The 27,680-nt window shown below is 45.5% G+C and overlaps 3 protein-coding genes across 8 annotated transcripts; 2 read left to right on the top strand and 1 right to left on the bottom strand.

Moving 5' to 3' along the window:
- Positions 1–428: 428 nt before the first annotated feature.
- On the top strand, positions 429–9,143 carry TMEM88 (transmembrane protein 88). Its single transcript, XM_089479604.1, has 2 exons — positions 429–1,085; positions 8,023–9,143. Exons 1-2 carry the CDS (start codon positions 813–815, stop codon positions 8,287–8,289), a joined length of 540 nt encoding a protein of 179 aa, XP_089335730.1. The 5' UTR covers positions 429–812; the 3' UTR covers positions 8,290–9,143.
- Positions 9,144–9,555: 412 nt separating this feature from the next.
- NAA38 (N-alpha-acetyltransferase 38, NatC auxiliary subunit) lies at positions 9,556–15,742 on the bottom strand. 2 transcript variants are annotated; one of them, XM_089479606.1, is made up of 3 exons: positions 15,515–15,742; positions 13,861–14,044; positions 9,556–11,703 (listed from the first exon to the last, which is right to left on the bottom strand). In XM_089479606.1, the coding sequence occupies exons 1-3, from the start codon at positions 15,599–15,601 to the stop codon at positions 11,645–11,647; spliced, it is 330 nt and encodes a 109-aa protein (XP_089335732.1). In that variant the 5' UTR covers positions 15,602–15,742; the 3' UTR covers positions 9,556–11,644. The 2 variants fall into 2 exon arrangements, with proteins under 2 accessions (XP_089335732.1, XP_089335731.1); XM_089479605.1 differs by lacking the exon at positions 9,556–11,703 and adding an exon at positions 12,307–12,698 and having other exon boundaries at positions 15,515–15,679.
- On the top strand, positions 15,714–25,932 carry CYB5D1 (cytochrome b5 domain containing 1). Of its 5 annotated transcripts, none has more exons than XR_016271939.1 (7): positions 15,714–15,898; positions 16,438–16,514; positions 17,752–17,970; positions 18,178–18,446; positions 24,445–24,510; positions 24,602–24,830; positions 25,193–25,932. XR_016271939.1 is itself a non-coding variant. In XM_089479602.1 (5 exons), exons 1-4 carry the CDS (start codon positions 15,763–15,765, stop codon positions 18,406–18,408), a joined length of 663 nt encoding a protein of 220 aa, XP_089335728.1. In that variant the 5' UTR covers positions 15,716–15,762; the 3' UTR covers positions 18,409–18,446; positions 19,091–20,099. The 5 variants fall into 5 exon arrangements, 2 of the variants coding, with proteins under 2 accessions (XP_089335728.1, XP_089335729.1); XR_016271938.1 differs by having other exon boundaries at positions 24,602–25,331; positions 25,495–25,932; XR_016271937.1 differs by having other exon boundaries at positions 24,602–25,932.
- The last annotated feature ends 1,748 nt before the right edge of the window (positions 25,933–27,680 follow it).

Genomic DNA, 27,680 nt, shown 5'->3' with positions numbered 1-27,680 from the left:
ATGCTTGTCTTTCAGGAGTGTGCTGGTTCTATGTTCCTGAAAGGCAAGAGGTTTGGAATAGATGACCCTTGAGGTCTCTTCCAACGCATTTAAGATTTTGTGATGTGTCTGTCACAGAAGGATGTCCTGTGAGTCTGGGCCTCAAAGTCCAATCTGCCCCTGAGTTGTAGTCCAAGATTTTTGAGATGGACCTGGTAGATGAGAATGGGAAACTGTGACAGTTTGGGTTGCAATGAGTGTATCATTCCACACACACACCCAAATACACCCAGCCACCTCTCCTTGCTCGATGGCATTACGAAGGACCACTTTTCGGCCTCTGCTGTCTCTGTGGGTCTTCTGCGCACATAGCAGCCTTTGCAAGCATGGCCTTAGCAGGGCCCTGTTGTACCACGAAGGGCAGGCAGGCGTAGGGGGTGGATGAATGGCAAAGAAGGGGGGGAAGAGGAGAAGCATCTTTGGAATTTGAGCTCAAGGGAGAGCCCCTTCTCCAGGAATGAGTCTCCATCCCTTGGGATGGACAAGTTTGGAAGGCTAGCTGGGGTGGGAGGGAACCTGAAGGAAAGCTCCTGCTTGAAGCTTGTTTAGGATGGGTGTGTGTGTGTGTTGTGGGGAACAGAAGGCATTCCTAGATTATGCTGGAGGGATGGATGGAGGTTGGGCCTGGCAGGAGGTGGAGAAGGATGGGAGGCTGTATAAAAGATGGAAGAGACAGCCCAGTCCAGCCAGAGCGCAAAGCAAGAGGCTGGGAAAGGTGGTCTTGTGAGGCTGTTGAAGGAAAGAAGGAAGGGAGGACTCTGGAGCCTTGAGAGATGGGTTTGGACACCCGCTCCCCCAAAGCCACCCAAGGCTCCCTGGACCGTGAGAGCACACTGGGGGTCTCTCCGCCGGCACCCCCTCCTTATGCTGGGGAAGGGGCTCTGGAGCTCCGGGGGTCCCTGGATTGCTGGGCCTGCGCTGTCCTGGTCACCCTCCAGAACCTGCTGGTTGCTGGGCTCAACCTCCTCTTGGTGGCAGTCATTTTTGGGGTCATCCTGCTCCCTGCTGGGGTCCTGGTGACCTTTGGGGTCCTCTGTCACTCCAAGGTAGGTGCCTCTGGGGATGATGGGTGGCTGGACTGGGAGATGCTGCAGAAGAGGATTTGGGGATGAGGAGAGCTTGGAAAAGTTTCTTTTTGGGGGTCAGGACTCCCAGAATCCCCCAGCCAGTAGCACAAAAAATGAATGAGGATGGTCCTGTGCGTTGGCAGTGAAGACGGGAATGGGCCTGAGGGTATAAAAAGGGGGGGGGGAATCATAAGAGAGACCCAAGGGCCACCCAGTCCAACCCATTCTGCCACGCAGGAGTACACAGTCAAAATTCAAAGCACCCCCAACAGCAGGCCATCCAGCTTCTGTTTAAAAATCTCCGGAGGAGGAGGAGGAGGAAGGGAAAGAAAGGACACTTTGCACAGGCTCAGGGGTACTCTTGCACACCAAAATAACCCCACCCAAGTCTCAAGGGCACAATGGGGAGGGAAAGAGACCCTTTTCTAATTCAGAAGTGTCTACTCCAGCCCTGTTTGTTTGCTTGAAGTATCACTTTAATATATTAGAACTTGGGTGTCTTTGCAAAGGGGGGCTGCCAGAGGATTGTTTTCAGCTCCTGGGCTTGAAAAAACCTGGCAAAAAGATCTCAGAATGACCTCGAATGGAAAAAGCAACATTTCTCTCAACCTTGGTAACCTCAGCTCATTTCCTACACAAACTGCACAAGCTAAACGAAGTCTGAGCTCCTTTCCCAGGACGAAGAGAGGGTGGCTTTTCCTTACGTATTTTAAATGCTGAATGTGTCTATGTTTCTAATATCACCTATTACAGTTGGTCCACAGATCTGTCTCTTTCTTCCATTCCAACAATACATCAGCTCCTGGTAGGTTTTTTCTTTTTTGGTAAAGCTTTTAGCCTAATCCAGTCAAGACTGTCTCTTTCCTACAGCCCCTGCCTTCTTCTGAATGTCTCCTGCAAAGGTAAAAGGCCCATTTCCTTCCTGAAAATACCCATTTTATGGATGGAGGAGACTGAGGCTATGTTGGCGTGTGATCTACCAAATCCCACCCAATTTGTTAAAATACTTTTAATCCCACCCATTTATTGGGTGATCTCAGGATGACAGATAAATAATATAAAACAATTTGAACAATATTAGATTAAAATCAATGGGTAACGTAAACAAGATAAAAACATGTTGAACAACTTGACAATGTAAAAACAGATTTAAAAGCTGAAAAGAGTTCAACAAACACACATCTAAAATTAACTTAAGCCCCCACGGAATTAATTTAAAGTCTATCTGGTACCAGAAAGAAACTGGGTTTAGTCAGGCCTCCAAGGGGAGAATGTTTCACAAGTGACCCTCTCCTGCTTCTTCCCACATCATACTGACCCTCCTGGTGGGACACAAAGGATGGTCCCTCCAAGATCTCAGGCCTTGTGGGGGGGGGGGCACATGCTAAAAGCTATGTCACATAAGGATTCAAAGATACAGTATTGTTGTGTTATTCTGGAAAATCAGTGTGGAAAGGAATCTTGGAGCACCTCTGAGGTTAGCCAGTGCTGCAAGATCCCTTTGCATAATAATGCCCACTTTTGTATGTTTGTAATTGCACTGTTCTTCTAAATTGTAAGCCCTTTCAGTCCCAATTTTTGGGGGAAATTGGGATATAAATAAATATAACAGCAACAGCTTTGATCACATGTATCCAATCTCTCAGGTCAGTGTCATTGCTTCATCTGTGGATGCTCTTTAAGATTTTTGCCCTCTTGAGTTGTTCTTGTTGTGTGCCTTTCTTTGAGTCATTTTCGACTCACGGAGACACTAGAACAACCTATCACAAAGTTTTCTGGGGCTGAGAGAGAGTGACCCAGTCTCCAGAGTCCTTGTCCTACGCTCAAACCACTATGCCATGCTGGCTCCTACATTGTTCTATGACTTCAAGTCGTTCTGAGAAACGACTTGAAGGCACACAACATATGTACATGCTCCATAAAGTGTGCTGCTTAGCCCAGTCCTGGCTCCAAATGAAGCCTGGCAAATTCTCTCAAGGGCAAAGACAACTTTGATCAGGTAACAGCCGCGGTGTTCATTCTTTCCCTGCAATCCTGGTAAACTGTAAAAGGCATTTTGCAAAGATTTGGGGTTTTAAAATTTAAATTAAAAGGGCCAAGCTTTCCAGGAAGGTTCCCTTCTACAAATGCTTGCATGCAGCATGTTATCTTCATAAAGGCCTGGAATTTGCTAGGTTCCCCACCCTTCTCCCTGGTCATGAGAATCCTTTTGCTTCACCAATTTCACAGTTCAAGCGGCTGTTTGGCCTCCAGGGTGGTCTCCCCGCAGGGAGATTTAAAAGGGTGGGGGGGACGAAGCTACCGTGGAATGCTCTGGGATTAAGCTGCTCTTGTGGCAAACTCAGATGGGGGGTGGGAGCTGGTGTCACATTCCCCTCTTCTTCCAACCTGTCATGTGGATCATTTGCAGCCCAGTCAGGACTGGGCCAGCAAGGGTTGGTGCTTCTGTGTCCAGCATTTAATGTGCAATTGCAGCACTTCCTCCACTCACTTCTTACCTACAGAGAGAGATGCTGTTCTCTCTGCACCATCTCAGATTCTGCCTGTTGTTCTTGGTGGGTGTAGAGCAGCTGAATCACAGCCAGAGCTTGAGGAAAGCCCTCTTTGTGGACTACAGCTCCCAGAATTCCCCAGCTGGTAATCTTTTCAGAGCTCCAAATGTGTCAGCTGTGGGAAAGCTGCAGCGGTGGAGCAGCCACCTGCATTCTGGGAATAAGCTGCCCAAGGCTAAAAGTTGCAGGTGATGAATTTGTACACTTCTAGAGTTGGATCCAGATGAGGATTTTGTACGGTTGTAGGGTTGGAAGGAAGACTAAGGATTATCTGGTCCAATCTTCAATACAGGAATCCACATCTGAAACATCCCTGACATTTAGGCTATCCAATTGCCTGTTTGTTTGTTTTTTGAAGGGAGGAATTGCACCCCAAATATATTGCTTAAACTAAAGAGTAGAGACTAACGCTTCCACATTTCAAGCAAAGGACAATTCAGATCTGGATTATGTGTTCAGAAAGATTAATATGGTATTATCCAAAGATGTAGCACCTTTGAGACTAACCAAAGAAAGAAGTTGGCAGCATGAGCTTTTGTAGCCTCAGGTGCATCAGGTGCACCAAATACATCTGAGGAAGTAGAAATGATTCTACAGACTAACACAGCTACTGGTATATCCTTGAATTCTATCCAGAAATGGTTTTAAGAGGAGGGATAGCATTTTAAATGTTCATTTCATGCAAACCAAAAACTAATTATTCAACAAACCTTTCTAAAGGAGAAGTTCTAGCCAAGAGTTCCCTACTCAGTTTCTCTGTTCACAGCGATGCTTTTCTTTTTAAGTAACACAAACATTTTTAAAAGCATTCCAAAATCTGAGTGTGCTAAGCCAGGCCCAAAGTGTCATGATCCACTCTCTAGTTGCAGGACTACCATCTTGTTTTGCAGCCCACATGAGCCAGACACCAGCGAGGGTCTTGGAAAGGAACTGAACCTCATAGGCAGCAAGAGAAAAAGTACAGCCAAGCCATGTGGGGAAATCTGAAATTAAAAGCTCTATTTATTTTTATTTATTTTTGCATTACATCTCCCAGAATCCCCCAACCAGCATGGAGGATTCTAGGAATAAATATCTCTAAAATGGCCATGTTCCCCTTAAAATGAAGGCAGAAGCATAGACTCTCAGAACTGGAAGGGACTCCAAGGGTCACTTACTCCAACCCCTGACATGCCAGAAAAGACAGCAAAAGCTTTCCTGAGAGATGCCCACCCAATGTCTGTTTTAAGACTTCCAAATAAGACTCCTCCTCATTTTGAGGCAGTCCATTTCATTGTTAAAACAGGCCTTCCAGTCAAGAAGTTATTCGTAACGTTTGGGTGGAATCGCCTTCCTTTTCATTTTAATGGACTGGCTTGTGTCCTAATCTCTGGAGCAGACAAAAACAAGCTTGCTCCATCTATTTCTACATGTCATCCCTTCAGTATTTATAGACAGCTATTCTATCGCTTCCCATTAGTCTTCGCCAGGCTTAATCTACCCATCTCTGTCCTTCCTCGCAGGGTTTGGTTTCCAGACCTTTGGCCATCCTGGTAGTCAAACAACAGAAAGGACAAAGAGAAGATCCTCTGGTCAGGAAACCTGGGCGCCTGGCTCCAAATTCCCTCCCTGCTCCCTGTGACAAAAGCCAGATGGCCAGGGGGTTCTGGCGGCTCTGATAACCTCCAGGGGCCAAAGCGCACATTCCAGGCCTGGCTTCACGCAGCCCCCTCTCCAACCCTGCAATTTCCTCTTGCATCTGGGCCTGTTCCCTTCCAAGAGCCATGGGACCTCCGCCTTTTTTTGTAAAAAAGGTCTTAGTGTTGAATTTTAGGAGCAAAACAACAACAGAGCAAAGCCAGTGCAGCACCACTGAGGGAAAAGGCCCAACCACAGAAATGGATAGAGAGAGGAAATATTATTCTTATGGGTCAAAATAATAGGGACCTTTCTGGGGTGTGTGCACCATGGTGTCAAGTTTTCAAACCCTGGGGCTGGAAGGGCTTTTGACAATGATACGTATTTACGTTGCAGTTAAGGACCCCTTCCTTTTAAGAAGGGCAACGCGTTGGTCACAACCCAACTGCAGGTCTCAAAATTTGAACAGACCTCCCAAAGCAATGGGATTGGTGTGTGTATGTGCCTTCAGGTGTTCAGTGCTGTGTTGTGTGCACAAGTACAGGAAACCTTATTGTTTTATCACAATACCCCAGAGGCACTGGTTGGGGACTCTGGGAGTTGTAAGCCAAAAGATAACTTTTCTGAGCTCTGGGTAGACTTGTCTTCATGTGCGTGCATGCGAAAGACGGCCTGCCTCCAAGTCACCTGTCGGCCTATGGCAACCCCATTAATTTCGGCAATTCTTCATAGACAAGGAATACTCAGAGGTGATTTTATACCAGCTTGTTAGATGAAGGGAATGCTGTGGATATAGTATATCTTGATTTCAGTAAGGCCTTTGACAAGGTTCCCCATGACATTCTTGCAAACAAGATAGTGAAATGTGGGCTAGAGAAGGCAACTGTTACATGGATTTGTAATTGGTTGACCGGCCGAACCCAAAGGGTGCTCAACAATGGCTCCTTTTCATCCTGGAGAGAAGTGACCAGTGGGGTGTCCAGTGGGGCTCTGTCCTGGGCCCAGTGTTACTCAACACTTTTATCAATGACCTGGATGACAGAATTGGGAGCATACTTATTAAATTTGCAGATGACACCAAATTAGGAGAAGTAGCTAATACTCCAGAGGACAGGATCAACATTCAAAATGACCTGAATAGACTAGAAAGCTGGGCCAAAGCTAACAAAATGAAATTCAACATGGTACTGCACTTAGGGCGGAAAAATGAAATGCACAGAGATAGGATTATGGGGGACACCTGGCAGAATGAAACTATGTGTGAAAGGAATCTAGGAGTCCAAGTAGACCACAAGTTGAACATGAGTCAACAGTGCGATGCAGCAGCTAACAAGGCCAATGTGATTCTAGGCTGCATCAAGAGAAGTATAGTGTCTAGATCAAGGGAAGTAATAGTGCCACTGTATTCTGCTTGGTCAGGCCCCACCTGGAATATTGTATCCAGTTCTGAGCACCACAATTAAAAAAGGACATTGAGAAACTGGAGTGTGTCCAAAGGAGGGTGACTAAAATGGAGAAGGGTCTGGAAACCATGAAGCCCTATGAGGAACGACTCAGGGAGCTGGGGATGTTTAGCCTGGAGAAGAGAAGGTTAAGAGGTGATATGATAGCCCTGTTTAAATACTGAAGGGATGTCACATTGCGGAGGGAGTAAGCTTGTTTTCTGCTGCTCAAGAGACTCGGACCAGGAACAATGGATTCAAGCTGCAGGAAAAGAGATTCCACCTCAACATTAGGAGGAACTTCCTGAGAGTAAGGGCTGTTTGACAGTGGAACATACTCCTTCCTCCGAGTGTAGTGGAGTCGTCTCCTTTGGAGGTCTTTAAGCAGAGGCTGGATGGCCATCTGTCAGGGATGCTTTGATTTAGATTTCCTGCATGACAGAATGGGGTTGGACTGGATCAGGGCCCTTGTGGTCTCTTCCAACTCTACAATTCTATGATTCTATAATAATAATAATTTGTTTTATTTATATACCGCTATTCCAAAGATCATATGAAATATAGCCTACAGCATTGGTATTAATTGGCAGTCTCCCATCCAAGTACTAACCAATGCTGACCCTGCTTAGCTTCCCAGATCAGACGGGATCTGTTCCCTTTTCGGTAGCAGTGGCTTAAATCTCATTGCTAGTCCTGGCTAAAGATGCTGTTGTTCTTATATGCTGTCAGGTCAGCTTTGACTTATAGTGACCCTCTCAATGAGAGACCTCCACAATCCTCCATTAAAGGCTTGGCTCAAGTTTTGCAAACTCACAGCAGCTATGGCTTCATTGACTGCTTAGAGTAGACCTGTTGAATCCATAAGATCTACCTACATTTTGACTCACCATTCAATAAATGATTGAATGGGTCTACTCTAGGATGCCAGCCATCTGCTAGCAATCCATTGCAGGATTGTGTACATTTACTCAACGTTTTGCAGTCTTGCCGATATATCTTTTATTTCACCCAGGGTGGGAAAGAGGAGGCAGAGGGCAGCACCAAAAGTTACTTTTGCAGCTAGTGACCAAGCTGGCTAGGGGCTTCTGGGAGCACTGCAGGAGAGCTTGGAGCAGTTGTGGATTTTTTTGGACTATGACCCCTGAAATCCACAAGCCAGCATAGCTGGCCTGGGGTTCTGGGGGTTATGCTGGTGGTCTCAGGCAGCAAAATGTCTTGAGATGCCCCCAAATCACAAGCACAGGATTTTGCTCGTACCCAAGAGATCTTAAATGCTGTGCTTTCTCTTCCTCTCTCTCTTTTCAGTTTTTACATACCCAAGCTGCCTACTGCACGCCTCACTTGCACGACGCTGCCTCCGTTGCCCTCCTGGTGGTGGGCTTCACCCTGGCAGTGCCCCTCCTAGTCCTGGCCTTGGCTGCCTACTGCCGCTTGGCTCGCCGCCTCCAGTTGGGCTACTGCCTCGTCCCCTACAGCAAAGCCGTCTACAAGAACCTGCCGGCCTCTCAGTATCACAGCTCCGGATGCTGCTGCTCTCAGGATCTTGACCCTGTGGAAAAAGTCTGGGTTTGAGGAATGGAGGGCAATTTAGGAATGGGGAGGTCGCAGATTTAAAAACAAAACACAAGGTAAGCTCAGGATTAAAGAACATGGGTTGAGAAAATCAAAGTATTCAAGTGTCTAGGAAACTGTTTTTCCCCTACCCTTCCAAACCAAAGGTGGATACTACTCTGCTGTGAAATGTGCAATTGTATATCAGACTCTCCTTAAATTATGGGAGTTGCTCGTGCATACTACTGTTGCAAATGCAAGAGGTGTGACATCCTATCAAGAGACTTCTGAGTTCAGCAAGCACAGCGGGAGAGGAAGCGAGAGGCAGCAATTTGGCCAAGCCCTCCCCATGCCAATACTTCTTCCAAGGACTCTCAACAATGCTGCTAGGAAAAACCAGAGGAAATGCTTTTGTCATGTTTATGGGAAAGGTTGCAGACCCCTTGCCTGGCTGGGCCATGGACAGAAAAATAAATGACCTAGTGTCTTCCAATACCATACAGGACAGATCTAGAAAAAGGCCCAGATTGCTCATAGAATACAATTTTAGAAGCTGGATGACTGATCCACACTTGAAGATGGATGGAGAAATCACCTCTGTTGCTCTATTCTGGGTCTTACTAGTGCATGCGGCAGTGGTGCTCCTAAACCTCAGTTCTTCCCTCAAACACTCTTTTGTTAACCTCCAGCGATAGGGAAAGTATGGCCTATTGGCCACATGTAGCTCCAGCTAGTTGTTTTTTAAAGTGGCCCAAGTCCCCCCCCAACCCTTCTTTTCAGAATTTGTATGCAAGTTACACAAGCAAAGTTGTTGAAGACAAGAAAGCAGTGCTTAGCTTCTTAAGATCCAAAAGAAATGTATCAAAGATATGAAAAGGCATTGAACCCTGGAGCTTTGTATGAAAGGGCTACTTGAAATTTCTCACACTATCACAGATGTAGAAGGGAGAGAGGAGGAGAGAATCTGGCCAAGCAAAGAGCCTGTGGAATCCACCGCTACATGGAATCACTCTCTTACATACTTAAGCCCTTTGTTTTCCTTATGCCGCCACTCCTTTCGACTCTTGCAAATGTATACAAATCATTCATACTGTTTGTGCATTTATTTCAGGTAAACATGTCAGTGAATTGAATTTGTACAGTTCTGTCCATATACAGTCTATATAACTTTGTTACACACTTTTGAGTCTTTCCATTTATTCCCCCCTCCCATAGTGGTGGCGGTGAATCTTTCCTTCATTAAATGGGGTAGAGTTGAAAACACAAGACTTACTGGACCATGGCCTTCTGTGTTTTGATGAAATGCCAGAAAGAATGAGACCTCAGAGCAACCCAACCCAGTCACTGCAAACTTAATGGTTGCTGTTTGTTGTTGTGTGCTTTTCAGTAGTTTCCATCTTATGGCGACCCTCAGGCAAACCTACCACAGGGCTCTCTGGTCACCTACGGTCACTCAGTGGGAGAGTAAGGAACTGAACGCTGGTATCCAGAGTCATGGTCCAATGCTCAAACAACTACATCACATTCAAGTAAGAATCTACATAGAAATATCTCAGAGCTGGAAAACAACAACATCATCAATAGCAATAATAAACATTTCTTTGCATCTACCAGAATCTCCTAGCCCAGAAACTCCACTGACATAATGGCCACTTTTCCAAGCTCCACTAGCATCCAATTTCTGGGTGTGAAAACAGAAGTGGGGGTACTGGTGGAAAGTCTCAGTACTATTGTTCAACACAAATCTCTTTGCTCCCTCCATAAATGAAAGTAATAGCAATATACTTTTGACAAACTATATTTATTTATTTATTTAAAAAAGGAGTCTGCACAACATGAAAATACACACTCTCACTGTGCCTGGTAAGCAAGACAGTTTGCAAACTGTTGTCTTTGATTATAAAAACAGTGACTGACTAAAACAGACTAAAATGGCGAAGGGTCTGGAAACCATGCCCTATGAGGAACAATTTAGGGAGCTGGGGATGTTTAGCCTGGAGAAGAGAAGGTTAAGAGGTGATATGATAGCCCTGTTTAAATATTTGAAGGGAGGTCATATTGAGGAGGGAGCAAGCTTGTTTTCTGCTGCTCCAGAGACTAGGACCCCGAGCAATGGATGCAAGCTGCAGGAAAAGAGATTCCACCTCAACATTAGGAGGAACTTGCTGACAGTAAGGGCTGTTCAACAGTGGAACAAACTCCTTCCTCGGAGTGTAGCAGAGTCTCCTTCTTTGGAGGTCTTTAAGAAGAGGCTGGATGGCCATCTGTCAGGGATGCTTTGAGAGAGTTCCTGCATGGACTGGATGGCCCTTGCGGTCGCTTCCAACTCTATGATTCTATGAGTTTTCTCCTCTCTGCCACAGCTGTTATGGGGCAAGAGAGAAATTCAACAGATAATGCCCTGTGTGAGAACAAAGCTCAGAAAAGTCATTTTTTTTGAAACCACAGTTCTGAAAGTCCTCCTAACCAGCTCAACTACTAGGGATTCTGGGACCAGCAGTTCAAAATAGGAACTCTCCCAAGCTCTTGAAAGCATACCCCAGAATCTCCCAGCAACAAGATCTATTAGTAATGACAATTAGTAATGCTTTTCCTGATACAAATGCAGAGTTTAGAAAAGTTCTTTTCTTGAGCTACAATTCCCAGAATTCCCCACAGCCAGAACGGCTAATGGGGATTCTTGGAATTATAGCCCCCAAAATCAACTTTCTGTCACAACAAGGAGCGTTTGCAGAAATGGGATTTTGGTGTGGAAATACAGGGTCCCAGTCCGGAAAGGACACTGACAATTTACTGACAGGTTGTCCATTTGCGTGGGGTCAGAGAGAGGAATATCCTGTTCCAAACAGGATAAGGAAAAACTGAGTCAGCCCCGGGCGCCAAAAGGTTCATATGGAAACTCTGTGTTCTGGGGAGGAAGGAACCCTGGATAAGATAACAAGGTCCCGTTGGCTCCCATAAGTTCTCCATTGTGATGTGGGAGCAAAGAGGAGCCAAAACAGACCGGGGGCATCTATCTATAGATACAGTTTCCTGCCCGGTTGCCACCAATAGAAGACCCCAGAGGCCAGTTTGGGAGGAAAGCCTGTTGTTTCTTCCCAGGGAGGTTTTGGCAGGAAGCAAAAAGTTGTCAGCTGGCACAGGGGTGCTCTGAGACAGATCCCAGAATTGTTTGGATCCAGAAAAAAAACTGAATGTGTGTATTATCATTTGTGTATTATCTTCAAGATTGTGTGGATTCAGCAAAGCTCACTACAGGGCGATACAGTCATGGTTGTTGGATTCCAGCTCCAGAACTCCTGCAGTTGTAGTTTCTAGCCCTTATGGTTTGAAGACATACGCAGATTCTTCTAAAGGGGAGGCCAGGTTCATTTGCTTAGGGCTGGAGCTTCAGCATCGTTTTCAGTAAACCTTCCACTCTGGAGCAAACAAATCCTTAAAATGGAATATAATTAATCCCTGTTGCAAAACACTGTGCTTGTAACAAAATAATCATCGTGTCTACTTTCCAAGTCATTTCCAACTTATGGCAACCCTAAGGCAAGCCTATTATGGGGTTTTATTGGCAAAATTTGTTTGGAGAGGATTTGCCATTGCCTACCTCTGAAGCTGAGAGTATATGACTTGACCACAGTCATCCAGTGGGTTTCTGTAACTGAGCAGGGATTTGAACCTTGGTCTCCCAGAGTCCTACTCCGAAACTACTACTTAACTCTCAACATAATTGTTACAAAGAACAAAATTACAGAAACCAATTATAAAGTTACAAACTAACAAAAAACCTGATTTTTCAAGTTATACCACTGGGGCTTTTTTGTTGAACTTCTCCCCAAACTGAAAGAGTTTCCTGACCCCTACTAACTGCAGGGGTGGCAACTATGTGCCCTCTTCCCCAGATGTGGCTGGACTGCCATTCCCAGCATTCCTGGCTATGCTAGCAAGGGCTGATGCAACTCCAGCCCAATCACATCTGGACAACTACATTTTGCCCATCCTTGACCTAGATGTTACAAAAAACCACTCACCAACGATAGCAGGATTTTTCTTAGAATATCTGTTTATTACAACACTTAACAAACATCTGCAAAAATATATACACCTTCAGAGTGCAAGTACATCCCAAAACTTGGGGGCATAATGTTTCTCATTATGGCATCACTGCAATCCTCAACCGCCAGCCAGTGCCTGCTCCTTCCCACACGATCTTGGCAAAGCCAGGCTGGAGTCCAACAGGTGGGAGAAAACCATCTCTTGCCCTCAGCTCCCGGTCTTTTCTTTTGGTCAAATAAACAACGCCTGCTGCACTCGGGTGCTGCGTCATAGGTACTGCAAGGAGGGCAGACTCTCCAGCTCAACCTCGATGGAGACAATGTGATGCCCTGGAACCATGGCCAGACCCAAGACTCGGGGTTCTCCAGCCGAGAAGGAGTCTGCAGACCACAGGAGACAGAGGATGAGTGCCTGGGAGATCCAAACCGCTTTAAAATCACCAGCACTAACTGTGTCCTCCAGAGAAGCCAGAGGTCTGCAACTCCCTTTCTCAAGATGGCCTGAAAGTCGTCCTTCTCTTCAGGTAATTCATAAAAAGGAAAGGGGAAAAGGAAGGGATCTGACAACTTATGTAAGACCGATTTATTTTAGCATGAGCTTTCATGGATTTTAACTCTTTATATCCAAGTGGGTTGAAGTCAGATGAAGGAAGAGAACTGTTTATATTTATAGTGCACCTTTCCCCCAAGATTGGGACTCAAGGCAGCTTGTAATTTAAATTGATTACAATATGGTTAAAAATATACAAAAATGTTTTTAACTCTGATAAGGATAAAAAGCAGCTGAAACCATAAACAGACAATGCAATTTTAAATAATACAGGGCCTTCTTAGAAGCCCTTTTCTTGAAAGCCATCAGTTCTAGGGTTGACTACTGAGAAACCCTATTGCATGTTTCCATTAACCATACCTGTAAAGGTGATAGGACTGAAAGACTGGCTTCTCCTGAGGGTTCTAGGGCCTGGGCCCTATACACAAAAACCCAGGCTGAAATAAATCAGTTAGTCTTAAAGATGCTGCTATGTTTCTTTTTTGTTTTGTTGCTCCGCACCCTTTCCTTTTTATACTGCAACAGCAAACAAATATACCTATCTCTTTGATAATCCAAGGCACTGGATATTCCCAAACCCTCTCCCTGATTCAAATTAAGGGGCTCTTGTTACTGATGAAGCAATTTTCTTTACTTACCGTTCTATTTTTTTTCTAAAATGAGACCCACAAATGATCTAAAAACTTACAGAAAATATTAAACAACGCATGACGAAATCAGAATAACTAAGGCTGAATCCACACTAGAGAAATAACCTGGTTTGGCACTGTTTTCACTGTCCTGGCTCAAGGCTATGGAATTCTGGGAGTTGGAGTTTGCTGTGGGCCCAGAGCGGAGCAGAGCTTAAGGAAGGGAGGCCCCACAACAAACTCCAACTCCCAGAATTCCATAGCCTTGAGCCAGGACGGTTAAAGCAGTGCCAAACCAGTTATTTATCTAATGTGGATGCAGCCTGAGATGGCAAAGAACTTGAACGCACCAGAGAGGACTTACCAGAGGCTTTCAGGTACTCTTGGGCAGAGCCAAGGATGACATTGCAATCCCGGTCTGTGCACAGGAAGCAGCCCACCAGGGTCCGTCCATCGGTCATGCGGATGCGCATGCTCTTGTTGAGGAGGTTCTCCAGCTTGCGGCGGGCGTGCAGGTAGGGCGAATCAGTCTTGTCCTCCACCAAGTCCTGGCAGAAACATCCCAATGGTTAGATTTAATGGGTCAGAGGGATAAGGCAATCCCTCCAGATCATTTAATAGGAAAACGTGCTGGATACTGCTGGGATGTCTCCCCCCACACTTTGCTGGTTTGGCCTTTGCCCAGGCCAAAGAGAGGGCAAGTCTGTGGTCCTCATGATGGGCAATGATGGCAACCTCTTGGCCAAGAAATTGGATGTGAAAAAATAAATACATTGTATTATCTGTACTTTGCTCCCTTTGCGCCTGCATTGATAGATAGCCCTCTAGAAGATGGTCCCGGCCTTTGGCCCAACATTTGCATTGGACTTCATCTCCCAGAAGCCCCAGGCCACTTGAATAACAGGAACGATGGGATCTGAAGTCCAAATCATCTGGGAACCAACAGACCATCTTAACTGACGACAAAAATAAAACCTGAGACAAAGTGTAGACCTGTGGCTCTCCCTCCGATCATTGCTTTTCTCCTGCATTTTAACATCATTTCTAAGAAAGGCTCCCATCGACATGGAAGTTAAGTTTGTGAAGAGATTGATCCTCTCCAGTCCATCAGGGCTGAGTGCTCTCTCTGGCTGCTTCAGGACTAACTTCATGGGCCAGGGACTGAGGCCCAGCTGAAACAGGCTGTTCTAGGGGCTGCGGCCTGAAGAATGTCCCTGGCACTTCGGATAAACCTTGACTGCCCCAGAGTGCCTCCTATTTGGCACAGAGGTACATCTGGGGACAGCAGCCTTTGGCTACAAAGGGGCCATTTGACACCACTTTCAATGCCAGGGCTGCATCCAACACAATCCTGGGAGCTGCCCTTTTGTGAGGCGCCAGCACTCTTTGGCAAGAGACAGATCTGGGGATGGCTACGGCATTTAAAGTGGTGTCAAACCGCATTAAGTTTACAGTGTGGATGCCCCCGAGCCAGACAATGTCTGCAGGCTTTGCTTTCTGTGGTAGCGCTCTCTTCAGCCCAGCCTCAAAAGAGCCCCTTTCCTCCTGGCATCACCTGCCGCCACAGTATTAAGGGCAGAGGCCTTGAAGTGCCCGGGCTCCATGGGCCTGGCCAGACCGACAGCTCCCAGGGCTCTCTCTGCAGGATGGAGGCCGAAGCAGGGGCCGGAGGGCCGCCTGTCAGGGGAGGCTTTGCCCGAGCCAGCGCCCATCTCCCGGACCCTCTGCTCTTCAGAAGCAATCCAGTTTGACACCGCTTTAACTGCCGGAGTCTGGAAACGGAGGTCCTGTCAGGCACTGAGCCTCCTCTTCTCAGAGCAATCGACGCTTCCCAGAATTCCACAGCCGCGACAGCGAAGGCGACCCCGAGGCTGCATCCGGGCTCGAGGCTGTGGGATTCTGGGAGTATGCTGCCTCGAGGCAGCAAAGAGCCAAAGCGGTGCCAAAGCGGGCCTTCCTTTTGGGGGCAGGCCCTCTCTTCCCCTCAGGCGCCCGAGAGGCTCCTCCTGGGCTCTTACCTCGGGGCCCTTCCCGCTGCAGCCATTTTCCTGCTGCTGAGGCGCCAAGGGCTCCACTGCCGCGAGGGCCGCCGCCGGCGCCGCCATTTTCCCGCTCCGCCGGACTAGACTACGCTTCCCATGATGCTTTGGGCGCCCGGGTTCCCGTCAGGCTGCGCGCGGGAGGGCGCTCCGTCCCGCACCACGTGACCCCTGGGCCCCGCCCACCCGGACTCCATTTGGGTTGCCATGGCAGCGTGTGAGGCGGCATGATGGAGTCCTCCTCCTGCCGCCCCCGCTATTACACCCCGAAGGAGGTGGCGGTCCACAACCGGCCCTGGGACCTCTGGGTCTCCTTCCTGGGCCGCGCCTACGACCTCAGCCCCCTGGCTGCCGCCAACAAGGGTAGGCCGAGAGCTCCCTTCACGCGCCTCGGATGCTGGAGACAGGGCAAGCCTTCTGCCGCCACGCCTCCCCTGCTTAAGGCCTCCGAAGAAGGAGGCTCAGTCTTCCGCTGCCAAACAGCCCTCACTCGCGGGAGGGAGGGAGGGAGGGAGGGAGGGTCCTCCTGAGGATGGCTCCCTTGGCTCCCACTCTCTGGAGCAGCAGAAAACAAGCTTGCTTGTGATGCCACTGAGCCTTCGGTGTCAGAGAGCAGGGCAAGCTACCAGCCTCCGAAGCATGGGCTTTCCAGAGTATGGAGCCCTGGCAGCCAAAGCCAGGTCAAGCTGCCTTGTTTCCCCGGTGTAGAAGCTGTGGGGAGAGCGTCTGGGACTATGACTGGAGGCAGGGTAAAACCCGCTGGTTGGCCTCAGGCAAGTCACACTCTCTCAGCCTCGGAGGATGGCAGCATCCCCACAGAGAGACCACCAAAGAAAGTACCTACAGGATGAGGCTCCTAGGAGTCCGCTTCTCATGTCTCTATATGCTTTCTGTCCTTCCAGGTGATCTCTTGATGAAGCCTATCCTAGAAGCAGCCGGGAAAGACATTAGCCACTGGTTCAACCCCAAAACCAAAGATGTGAGTATTGCTAGCACCGGCGGCACCCAGGGCAGCTTAGTTGTGCCCAAGATGAAGAGCAATAGCAGGGTGACCATTTGTTTGGTTTAACTACGAAAGAGTGCTCACACTCACCTCCACAAATGTGTTAAGTTTTATGGCGTCTGGTAGCCCTTGCTCTCTGGGTGGTTTTAAAAATGAAACACTATAAAGTTAAAACAAGAAGAGTTAAAACCAGAGCAATGTATGAAAAGAGGATGAGCCTAAAAGCCTTGGGAAAAGGTTCCCTTCTCCTTTTGTCTCATGTCTTTTTAGACTGGAAGCCTGAGGAGGGCAGGGAACTCTCTCATTAACAACTTGTAAGCCATTCTGAAAGCATTTCTAAAGAGCGGGATATAAATACAATTAACAACAATAATAATAATATGCCTAGGAAAAGGGGGGGGGGAGGATTTCTTTTGGTGCCAGCGTGTCTCCTTAGGATAGGCACCTGGCAAGCTTCTAAAGGGGAGACACAGGTGGGATGCCACAAGTAAAAAGATGCTCTCCCTTGCCTCATTCGGTGGGTGCAGCCAGAGAAGGGCCAGGCCATGTTTGCCTGGCCCTTTCACCTGGGTCCAGAAGAGGACTGACAGCCAGAAGGGGAAGTATTGGTATAATATCATAATGTGAGCCATCCTAGTCAATAAAATAGATCCCCTATTTTGGATTAACTGAAATTTCTGGATTATTTTCAAAGGCACTGCCATTTATATGACATAATCCTAATTCTGAAGTCAAAGGCTTTCATAGTTTTTTGGGCAATGTGCCCATGTTGTAGAAGAGTTTATTCCTGATGTTTTGCCAGGATCTGTAGGTGGCATCTTCAGAGAAGAAGGCTGGCATCTTCTCTGAAGATGCTAGCTACAGATGCTGGCAAAACGTCAGGAATAAACTCTGCTAGAACATGGGCACATTGCCCAAAAACTCCCACAAAAAACTATAATTAAAAAACCTAATTGTATGTAATCAGGATTACATTGGTTGCCATCCACTGTCTGAAAACCTCCACTAACATACAACCTTGTATTTATTCCTGTTGAAATCCTTGTCCCATTCCTTGCCCTGGCACTCTGATGTCATCTGCACATTTGATGATAATTTCTTCTATTCCTTCATCCAAGTCATTGATTGAAATCTGTGCCTCTCTTTGCTAAGGATAGAAATCGGAGCTCCCACTAACTAATTTACCTTCCCTCTTTCCCTTCCTTCCTTCCAGATACAGACACACATTGATCCTCTGACAGGATGCCTGAAGTATTATACCCCGCAGGGCCGCTTTGTACACGTTCCCCCTCCCCTGCCTCGTTCAGACTGGGCCAATGACTTTGGTAAGCCCTGGTGGAAAGATCCCACATATGAGGTGGGCATCTTGTCCACCAAAACAAGGCATATACGAATCATCAACACTCTGACCTCCCAGGAGCATACCCTTGAGGTGAGTCCTGTCCTTACTCCACATAGGATTTATAAAAATTAAGCAAATTGCCCTTCTTTCTTGTTAACGTTTCGGTGGGATAATGGTGCCCAAGTTAAACACAGATAATGTGTTCCCACCCTGTCTCTCCAAGAATATGCAAGCTGAAGGGAATTGTTTTGGGGTTGTATTCTGACCTTGCAATTCCATTCCTGGAGTTCACCACAGGTATGTACAGAAGAAACCATGTGGGAGATCCTGCGACGATATCTCCCTTACAATGCCCACGCTGCCAGCTACACGTGGAAGTATGAAGGCACCAATCTAGACATGGACAAGAATCTTCAACAAAACCACATTGCAGATGAGGATGAGGAGTTCTACGAGCTCAACATGGATGCTGATTCATGGACACCAGCCATCTTACTCTACTTCAATGATGATCTCACTGAGCTCTAGCAAGCCCCCGGAGTGGAGAATGGAAAATGTTATGTCAGGTGAGGGAGCAGATCTAACCATGTGGCAGTGGGATTTCCCTGACCCCTCACATCTGGAATTCTGCTCTGTTTTATTGGCCTACTTAATCCCACAGTCGTCCTGTTGCAGCCTTCCCTTCTGTTCATTTCTTCTTTCCAGCTGTGACTGGATAGAGTAGGTATAGGGAGCCTTTGGCCCTCCAGATGCTGTTGGGTTCCACCTCCCATCATCCTTAGCCATCATCACCAGTGGCTAAGGGTGAATGGAGTTATAGCCCAACCATAGGTGGAGGGGTACTAGTCCTACCTGAGGAGCAGGTAAATATTTCTTTCAGAATTGATTGGCATGAAAAATTCTTCAACAGACCTGCATGGAAGTTTTGGACTGAGGCAACACTCTACTACAAATTTGTCATTAAAAATACTTAAGGGTGCTGCATGTACACGGATTGTAGGCATAGCTATTGAGGAAAGAATTTGGAGAGCAGGGTGAGTTCTGGAGGAGTTTCCTCTAGTCAGAGAAAGATAGATGCTCTTCCTTCTTCTCTTAATATAGATTTATCACCTAGGAGGCTAATGTTCCAACTCTCTGTGTCAAAGACATAGCACCTGCTTTTGCTGCACAAATCACAGAGGTGTTTCCTCTCAACTTCTCTTGAAATCAGGTACGAAGAAGACAGCAAGACGTGGCCCTGGTGAAATTTCATGCCAGACTTGAGGCAGCAGTGCTCCAATATTTCAAAGATACGCTTTCTGATTTAGAGAAGCTTATTTTTTTTCTTATAACAAATGAATCTATATCTGCTGAACAATTAAAGTCATTATCATAAAACCCAAATCTTTTGCTGATTTTTTGGGAGAAGCAGGAACCAGTGCTGATTGCGGCCATTTGGTTCCGTATCAGGATTGCGTTTGGTCTCATTTACTCATTCACTGATATTGGCTAGAAGTGAAGTTGTGGCAGAAATTATTATTTCCAGTGACTCAGATGAATAGGCTTCTGAAATATGCTTTCACAGGTCTGTGGATGTGCCCATACCATGCCCTTTCACTGGTCTTACAATTAATAAGTAATTTACCGTTCTTACCAGTAGATGTCATCTGTGGTTCGTCAAGCAGCCATTTTGAAGCTGCAACCACTCTTAAAATGGTTTTTTATAGAGAAAAGTGAACCTTACACTGAACAGTTTGATATTCTGCAGCGTTATGATGGTTGAGAAAAGCAGTGCAGATGTTCTCCCTTATTCCTTTGGAGAAAATGGAGGGTTGGGGGAATCTCATTTTATACACAACCTTTGGCAACTTATGGTGGGTGCTCATCTCACAGCAGCAAGATTTTTTCAGATCATGGTCTATCTGTGTTGAATCCAACTCAGACTTGGTTCTTAAGGTTCCTATATATATTGAGACTGTGGCAGCACCCGAATTAGCCTCCCTGCTCTACTGTCAAGTTCAGTGGGCCATCTTGGGTCAGATTAGTTTACTTCACAGCATGGTGGTGAGAATACAGATGAGTATGAATGGTTGAGGAACCAAGTGTACATTAAGTATTGTATAGAAAAAGCACCACTGGCATGTCTGGCATCTTCTTTCACAGTGTTGATGTGCCGGAAAAAAGGAGTCAACATTCTTCTTATATGCCTCTCTTTTTAAGAAGGAAAATATTTATTAGAGCCAAACCTCGTTATATCTTTTCTATTAATGCACAATGTAGTCAAAGTATATTTATGTAGAAACATGTCCCCATTGTTTTCAGTAGGGCTTACTCTGTATGTATGGAATTGCAGCCAATATCTGCTTTGACATAAAGGCAACATAAATAAATCTATATTTTTAGAAAATATAAATTTTATTTATTTAGTTAGTTACATTATTTTTGTATTGCTTTCCAGCTCACAAGGGTTCCTGAAGCTATGGACAAATAAAACCTAATTAAAACAATGCAAAGAATTTTTTTTAAAACACATTAAAATATTGTTTGAAAACTCTTAAAGCAATGCATCCAGGTCCCATATCACCCAAATGACCCAGATGGATTACCATGGTTGATAGTATCAAATGCTGCTGAAAGACCTAAGAGGACCAACAGGGACTCACTCCCCCTGTCCAGTCCCCAGCGGAGGTCATTCACCAAGTCAACCAAGGCCTGAACCCAGACTGGAATGGCTCCTCCAGGCAATTTAGCTATATCATCATGCTGAACAACCTGCAGCTTAGCCATTAAAACTGGACAAATATATGCTTCACTTACCTCTCCAGACTCAACCAAATTAAAAGAGAGAGAGAGAGAGAGATAACTACATATATGAGAATCATCAAAAAGTGTATGTTCCAATACAGAATCATTATGTTGCTTCTAAGGAGCTAGGGCAATGTAGTGGTTTCAGTGTTGGACAGGGACATTGGGAGAGCAGGGTTCAAATCCCTGCTCTGCCATTGAAAGCTACTGGTGTCCTTGGGCTAGTCACACTCTTAGCCTCAAAGGAAGGCAAAGACAACCCCTTCTGAACAAATTCTGTCTGGAAAGCCCCATGATAAGGTTGCCATAAGTCAGAAATGACTTGAGGGCACACAACAGCAACAAGCAGTATTGCTTGTAAAGTACACTTTGTCAGATTTCTGAAGGCTATGAGTTTTGGGGGAGCAGCCATCAAGAGGGTGCCTCTGGGTCCTTTTGCCTTTTGAGCTTGCTCCTTAGAGGATGCTAATCAAAGCTAGTTTTGCAGATTTGAAAAGGACACACACAGAGAAGAAAGGCTAGCTCAGCCACCAGCCCCGCAATATGGTACGGAGCATCTGTGGAGCATGCTGCAAGGATACCCAGTGCAGGAGAAAAGGAACCGTTTAAAGCAAAGCCCAGGGGGGCAGAGGACCCTGTGGAGAAGCATCACCCCCTTCTGTGGTAATTGCTTGGTGGGTGTTTCTTTCCCAGCAAGTAACAGCCAGGCTCTCTGCCTGCTGACCTGTGTCTCTAGGCAAAGTGGCAGTGCTTTGAGAGTAAATGGGTGGGTGCCAGGGATCTTGCTTCAGAAGACGAGAACATGACAGGTCCCAGGAGAGGTTGTTGACTGAACAAAGGTTTAAGTTTTAAAAGCAGCATCTGATCCAGTCCCAAATGTTCACGAATGTTGTGCTCAGACTCACACGCCGCTGCAGGCTGTGATGGAGGCTTAGCGGGAGTTGAAGGGACATAGATGATTCCTGTCCTTAACTTACACAGCTGAAAAAGACTGTCAGAGAGGACATTTTCTGACAGAGGTACACAGTGAAACAGAATAATTTTGCTTTGAACCAAATAGACATGAAACACACCTCGGTCATAAAAACATTTTGTGGAAAGAAGTCCTACTGCTGTTAGCCCAACTTACTTCACAATGAAACATTTCGAATATGGGCATTTGTTCCTCCAAAGACCAATTACATTCAACAGTTTGTTTTTCAAAAGCCTTCCTCCTGTTGCTACCTGAATATATTAATAAAAATTAAATTAATATAGGATTGATTGATACATCCATTCACAATTGGTGGACATTCAATGGCACAAAATAATTGGGGGGGGGGAAGGCTTCTCTTTTAAAATAGCCTCTTAGAAACATCCTTTCCTACATATGTAAAATATTTTTTAAAAAATCAATAAAGATACTGAATTATTTTATTACTTACACAGAATATAATGTATGTCTTGAAAGGAAAACTGTGATTTGGAAAGGATGATGATCCAATTTTCAGAGGAAAAGACTTAAGCAAAATAATCAGGAAAGAAACCTGTGATTTTGTGTGGAATTATACCAAACTGACCTTAAAACACCAAATCTATTGGCAGCCCTCTGAGGATGGCAGTGTGTCTTCTCTGATACAACTCCTACAATACCTTTTCACTTGCTCCTCAGGTTTTTTGGCAATGAAACCCTACTCTCCATGTGCTTAAAAATACTGCTCACAGGTATGCCTATGCAGAACAACAAAAATACCATATAGGCAAAACAAGAACATATCCTGGAGCAGGAAGGCTGCTTGTGAATCAGGTGTATATCCAAGGTGTAATTGTTTTGTTCAAACCTCTTGTTTGTTGGAGTGAAGCTGAAATCCTTCCAGCAAACTGTCTGTTGACAAGAGGAAGTTCTAATAAAGGAGTTCCTTCAAAGTTACCAGGCTGATGGGAGAGATCAGATGGTCTCCTTTCTTCCTTCCCAGTCACTATGGCCACTGCCTTCTTGCTTGGCTTTACCTTGAACTCTCTTGATCCTTCTGTGGATCCATCTTCTCCTCATTCATATATGAGTTTTGGGTGGTGGTGCCGTGCAAATGAAGAATGGGTCAGAGTTATAAGTGCATAGTAATGTGATTGTGAGAATGTACCTGTTGGCTGTGCAGTAGTAACTTGCAAACCACAGGAAGGCAAAGGATAAAGAAAATCCATTGCAGAGGAACCAGGAGGATTTGAATGCTTTATTGCATATTGTTTGTCTGTTGTGTGCCTCCAAGTGGTTTCTGAAGACGAGGATGACAGGGATTTCTTGGCAAGATTTGTTCAGAGGGGGCTTGTTTTTGCCTTCCTCTGAGGCTAAGAGAATGCAGTTTGCCTAAGGTCACCCAGTGGGTTTCCATAGCCAAACGAGGAATTCAAACCCTAATCTCTAGTGTTGTAGCCCAGTGGTCAAACCACTACACCACACTCCTTGACTGAGTATGCAAAAGGATAATGTGTCGCTGGACCACAAAGAGTTGGCTCACAATGACACGACTGAATTATAATAAAATAATACCTGAATTATAAATGATCACCCTGTGTGGGTCTATGCACTTTCAAGTTGCTGTCAAATTATGGTGACCCTTAGGCAAGGAATCCTCAGAGGTGGACTTTCCAATTCCTTCCTCTGAAATAGAGCCTACAGCACCTGGTATTCATTGTCAGTCTCCATCCAAGTATTAACCAGGGCTGATCCTGCTTAGCTTCCCAGGTCAGGTGGGTTATAGTGCCTTTAAGATATTTAGATGACAATTAATCACTATGTGTTCATATAAATATGAGATAAAAATTTGACAAAGAGGTGTAGCTTATATATAGTTGTAATGCAAAGTTCATTCCTTGCCACTTTCTTGAAACTGAAATTAGAGAATGCACAAAAAAGTATACACTTCCTACAAAAAAGACAAAACTTCAATTCTGGAGTATACTAAAGCTATCAAATATTAGAAGTCATGAAGAAGGCAGACTTTTGCAGCACAAGATTTATGGACCTTTCCTTAGGGGACAGACTTCCTGTTGGAATCCTAGAAGAGCCATAGTGTAACAGACACACTGGGCTTGATGCCACCTTAGATCCCGGGGTAGGAGAAAGGCAAGATGAAAATTACATCAGTAAAGACAGACCAATTATCTGGCTTATAATAAGACACACTGACCTCTTCCTGTGGCCCTGTTTGCCGTCTCTTCATTGCGAGACATCCCTTTCCCTCGTCACTTCATCCCTTGGGCAGGGGCACCAAAATCTCCTTTCAGCTGTGAGAGAGATAAAGGGCATCTGTTCACTCCTCCTCTCAGCACCAGGCCAGCTGCCCTCTCTCTTTCCCACCTTGGAGAGCTGTTGTCCTTGGCAGCTGTTGTAGGGAAAGTGTAGGTTATGAAACAAGACTGGAAGACCGAACATTATCCTATGGTACTGGTTGGTCCCATAACTACAGGGATATGTTCAGTTCTGTAGGGAACAGATGGGATACAAGCCCTGTTCAGTCTTCCAAGAAAGCAGAATTGGTTTTGGTTTTGCCCTGTGGTCATCCTTCCTTTTTCTTCTGTGTTGTAATTGGTCTCTTCCCCCATTCCCACTCCACCAGATTGTTTCCCTTGGGCAAACTCTTGTTTCCCTTGGGCAAACCTGATGCATGTCAGACGGGTACACAGGAGTGAGTCTCTGGAGTTGCACCTGGGCCCTCTCTTGTCCTGTAGGAAAAGCGTGGCTCTTCTGTGGCGGGTCTGGCAAGGAACTAGTGGGATAACTCACCCTTTATTTCCTGGCAGATGGTACGTCTTGTTTGGCAAGAAGTCCCTTACACATTTTCCTGGGAAGAAGACCCCTTGAAAGCTGTGAGTGGAAAACATGTCTGCTTCTGAGTTTACTTTTGATTTTTTCCCTTGCAAATAATATTTTTAGATTATTGTTTTTTTGTCATTCAAGATGCCCAAGGTCCACTATTGAGGCAGAAGGAGACAAAGCGGTGGCTCACGTTGACTCTGAAGAGTGTGACCTCCGACCTGGAAATCCTCCAGCGCTTCTTCTAAGGAGTCACTGAGGAGTGATGGAGGATCAAAACACAATAAAAATAAGTACAGCCACCAGTTTCCCAACAGCTGACCCCAATCGATCATAACTTTGTCATAAATCCATTGGATGACTTTGCCAAGAGGTAGGAGGGTTTATACATGTTTCCTGAGGGCTGGAAGTTGGCATCAGTATCGATAAACTGCCTTGGGGAAGTATTGACAGATGCCATCTGCACTTTGGTTTTCTGAATGAAAGTGTGCCGTTCCCACATTTCTCTAGGCTATCGCACACACTTTGTGTGCATGCGCACGCTTCAGCCATATTGTCATCACAGCGGGGAAAAGGCCTTTAAAGATGCTCCCCCTTAAGCCAAACAGCAACAGTTCCCTCGAGGGAAGAGCCGCTTCGTGGTGTAATGAGCAACACATCTTTGACCCTCTTGAAAGACAAGATGCAGTTGCGGGAGTGAACTGTTGAAATAAACGCTGCCTTTTCTCCTATTAGTATCATGCTGTAGGTTCCTTGATGGGATTCCTGATGCTTGCTGCATTGTGAAGAGACATCAAAGTCAGAAAAAGGATGTTTTCCTCTTTGCAGGCTGCTCCCTTGAGCAACGAGGAAGACCAAGCCAGAAACAGCTAAGGTCAAGACTCAAAAGGGGGGTTCCCCTTGTTGGGAAAGTTATATTCTCTTTTCACTGCTTTATTTTTAACCAAGGGGTCACGCAATGCTTCCAAACGGATGACATTCCAAGCTTAAAAGTCAGATGTTACCGTAACCTCTTTAATCTTTCTCCTTTCCACCAGGAAGAGCAACGCTTTGTACGGCGTGAACTGGAAATTGCATTTTAGAGTAAAGAGATTCTGATAGCATGAAACCTCCAAAGCTCTTCCTGGAGCACTGGCTTCCAGCGTTGCCAGCGAAATGTTTCAACTTGAGTGAATGGGATTGGCGCCCGAACTCCTGGAGGGCTTCAGAGGGTGTTGCGTTGAATATAAAAGCCACATGGGGGGATAACATTCATTTGGCAAACTCCGTCTCCTGCAGGCACAGCTACTCCTCTGTGGACACTTATAACTAGTCCGTCGGGGGATAAGCTTAGGCTTAGGCTGAACATGTTCGCCAAAGAACAACCATGCTTTTGTAAGCTGGGATCGGCTTCTGTTTCTTCCCGTAAACAGAAGCTTACCTCCATCAGGGCCAAAATAAAATAAGCGTACTGTTGACCGCAACACCGTTGTCTTCATTGGGAGTTTTTAAAATATGCTTTGAAACATACTTATTTTTTAAAAAAGATTCTTCTGAAATCAGTGACACTTTTTTTTACCCAAAGTAATCTGTGATAGCATTTTAAACATTCCTTCAAAATTAAAACGGAAGAAAAGTTTCAAACTAGTCAAAATTAGACAGTTGATCAACTTTGGTGATGTTGTGTGCTTTCAAGTTGGATTATGGTGACCCTAAGGCAGTGAGGTGTAGTGGTCTGAGTGCTGGACTAGGGCTCTGGAGCCAGGGATTGAATCCCTTCTCGGCCATTGACCTTTGACAAGTCACAGGATCAGAGTATGGCAAAGGCCTCTGAACCAACCTTGCCAAGAAAACCCCATGATAGGTTCGCCATAAGTCAGAAACAACATGAAGACACACAACAACAAAGGCAGCCTTATCACAGTGTTTTCCCAGCAAGATGGGGGCTTGCCATTGCCATCCTCTGATGATGAAAGTGTGTGACTTCTCCATGGTTGCCAAATGGATCCAGTTTGCTACAGCCAGGTTGCTACTATAGCATTACACAGTATGTCCTGAATTCTGTTGGTGGACTCACTGCATCATTTGTTGTCTGTAAATTCGACGTGTCTGGCTTCAGTTGAGACTCGCAATAGGACTGAGGCCTGTGTGTAGAAACAGAAGATTTTGGTGCTAAAAAAGCTGAACCACTTTGATCAAGCCTGGTTTTGAGGTTGCTTCTAATTTTAGGATGGATCAAATAACAGGTGGGGGGGGTGTGTTCCCTCCCGACACATTTTAGATCCAAAAATATATTCGGGTGTTTTTTTAAAAGAAATTATAAAGAAAAACACAGGTATTCTTGAAATATTATGCATATTATATTCTACACAAAACATTATTCTTTAACATAGGTATTGTTCCAAACAGGACTACTCTAGATTAACTGTACTCACTGCATTTATAGATCATCTATCCGTAAGGCTGTCCTTCAGCAATAAGATATCTGGGGCCAGAAATAATTTTCTCCTTATATATGGAAAGGGAGCAAGAATTGAAGAAAGTGTAACAAAGGAAAACAGTGGAAGGTTGGCACAGTTGATTACTGATGGAATCAACAGTAGTAGGAGTTGATTTCTGAAATAAGCATTTACACAAAATATAACACCATCCCAAAGCTTTTGAAATGTGACAGAGCTGTTATTATTTATTTGGTTATTTTATTTGTAGGCCCACTTCTCCCAGAATGGGACCAAAGGTAGCTCTGAAAGAGAATCAATTGAAATAAAGCACCAAATCAGTCCAAACTCAACAAAGACTGCATCCACACTGGAGGAATAACCCAGTTTGGCACCGCTTTAACTGCCCTGGCTGAAGGCTATGGAATTCTGGGAGTCCCAGAATTCCATAGCCTTCAGCCAGACAAAGAGTTAAAGTGGTGCCAAACCGAGTTATTTCTCCAGTGCGGATGCAGCCCCAAAGTCTCACTCAGATAAATCACTGCGCATAAGCCTTACTGAAGGAAAATCACAGCTGCTTTCTAAATTTCTATAAATTTCCTCATTTTAATATTTGTTTCCCTTTGGGTTTTTTTTTTTTATGTTTCTAAAGCTGCTTCGGGTCACTTTGGAGGTATGCTGTTTAAATGTTGCATGCGTCCTAAGAGTCTGGAAGCTGTGCCAAAGCCACATTCCATTCCTTAGGACTGGATTGTGGGTTTGGTGCGGCTTCCAGACTCTTAGGACGCATGCAACATTTAAACAGC

The sequence above is a fragment of the Sceloporus occidentalis genome, unplaced genomic scaffold (assembly GCF_023333645.1).
Source record: "Sceloporus occidentalis isolate IW3139 unplaced genomic scaffold, rSceOcc1.0.p SCAF_14, whole genome shotgun sequence".
Taxonomy (NCBI): Eukaryota; Metazoa; Chordata; class Lepidosauria; order Squamata; family Phrynosomatidae; genus Sceloporus; species Sceloporus occidentalis.
The sequence above is the reverse complement of the archived record's forward strand: the minus strand, read 5'-3'. Positions and strand labels throughout refer to the sequence as shown.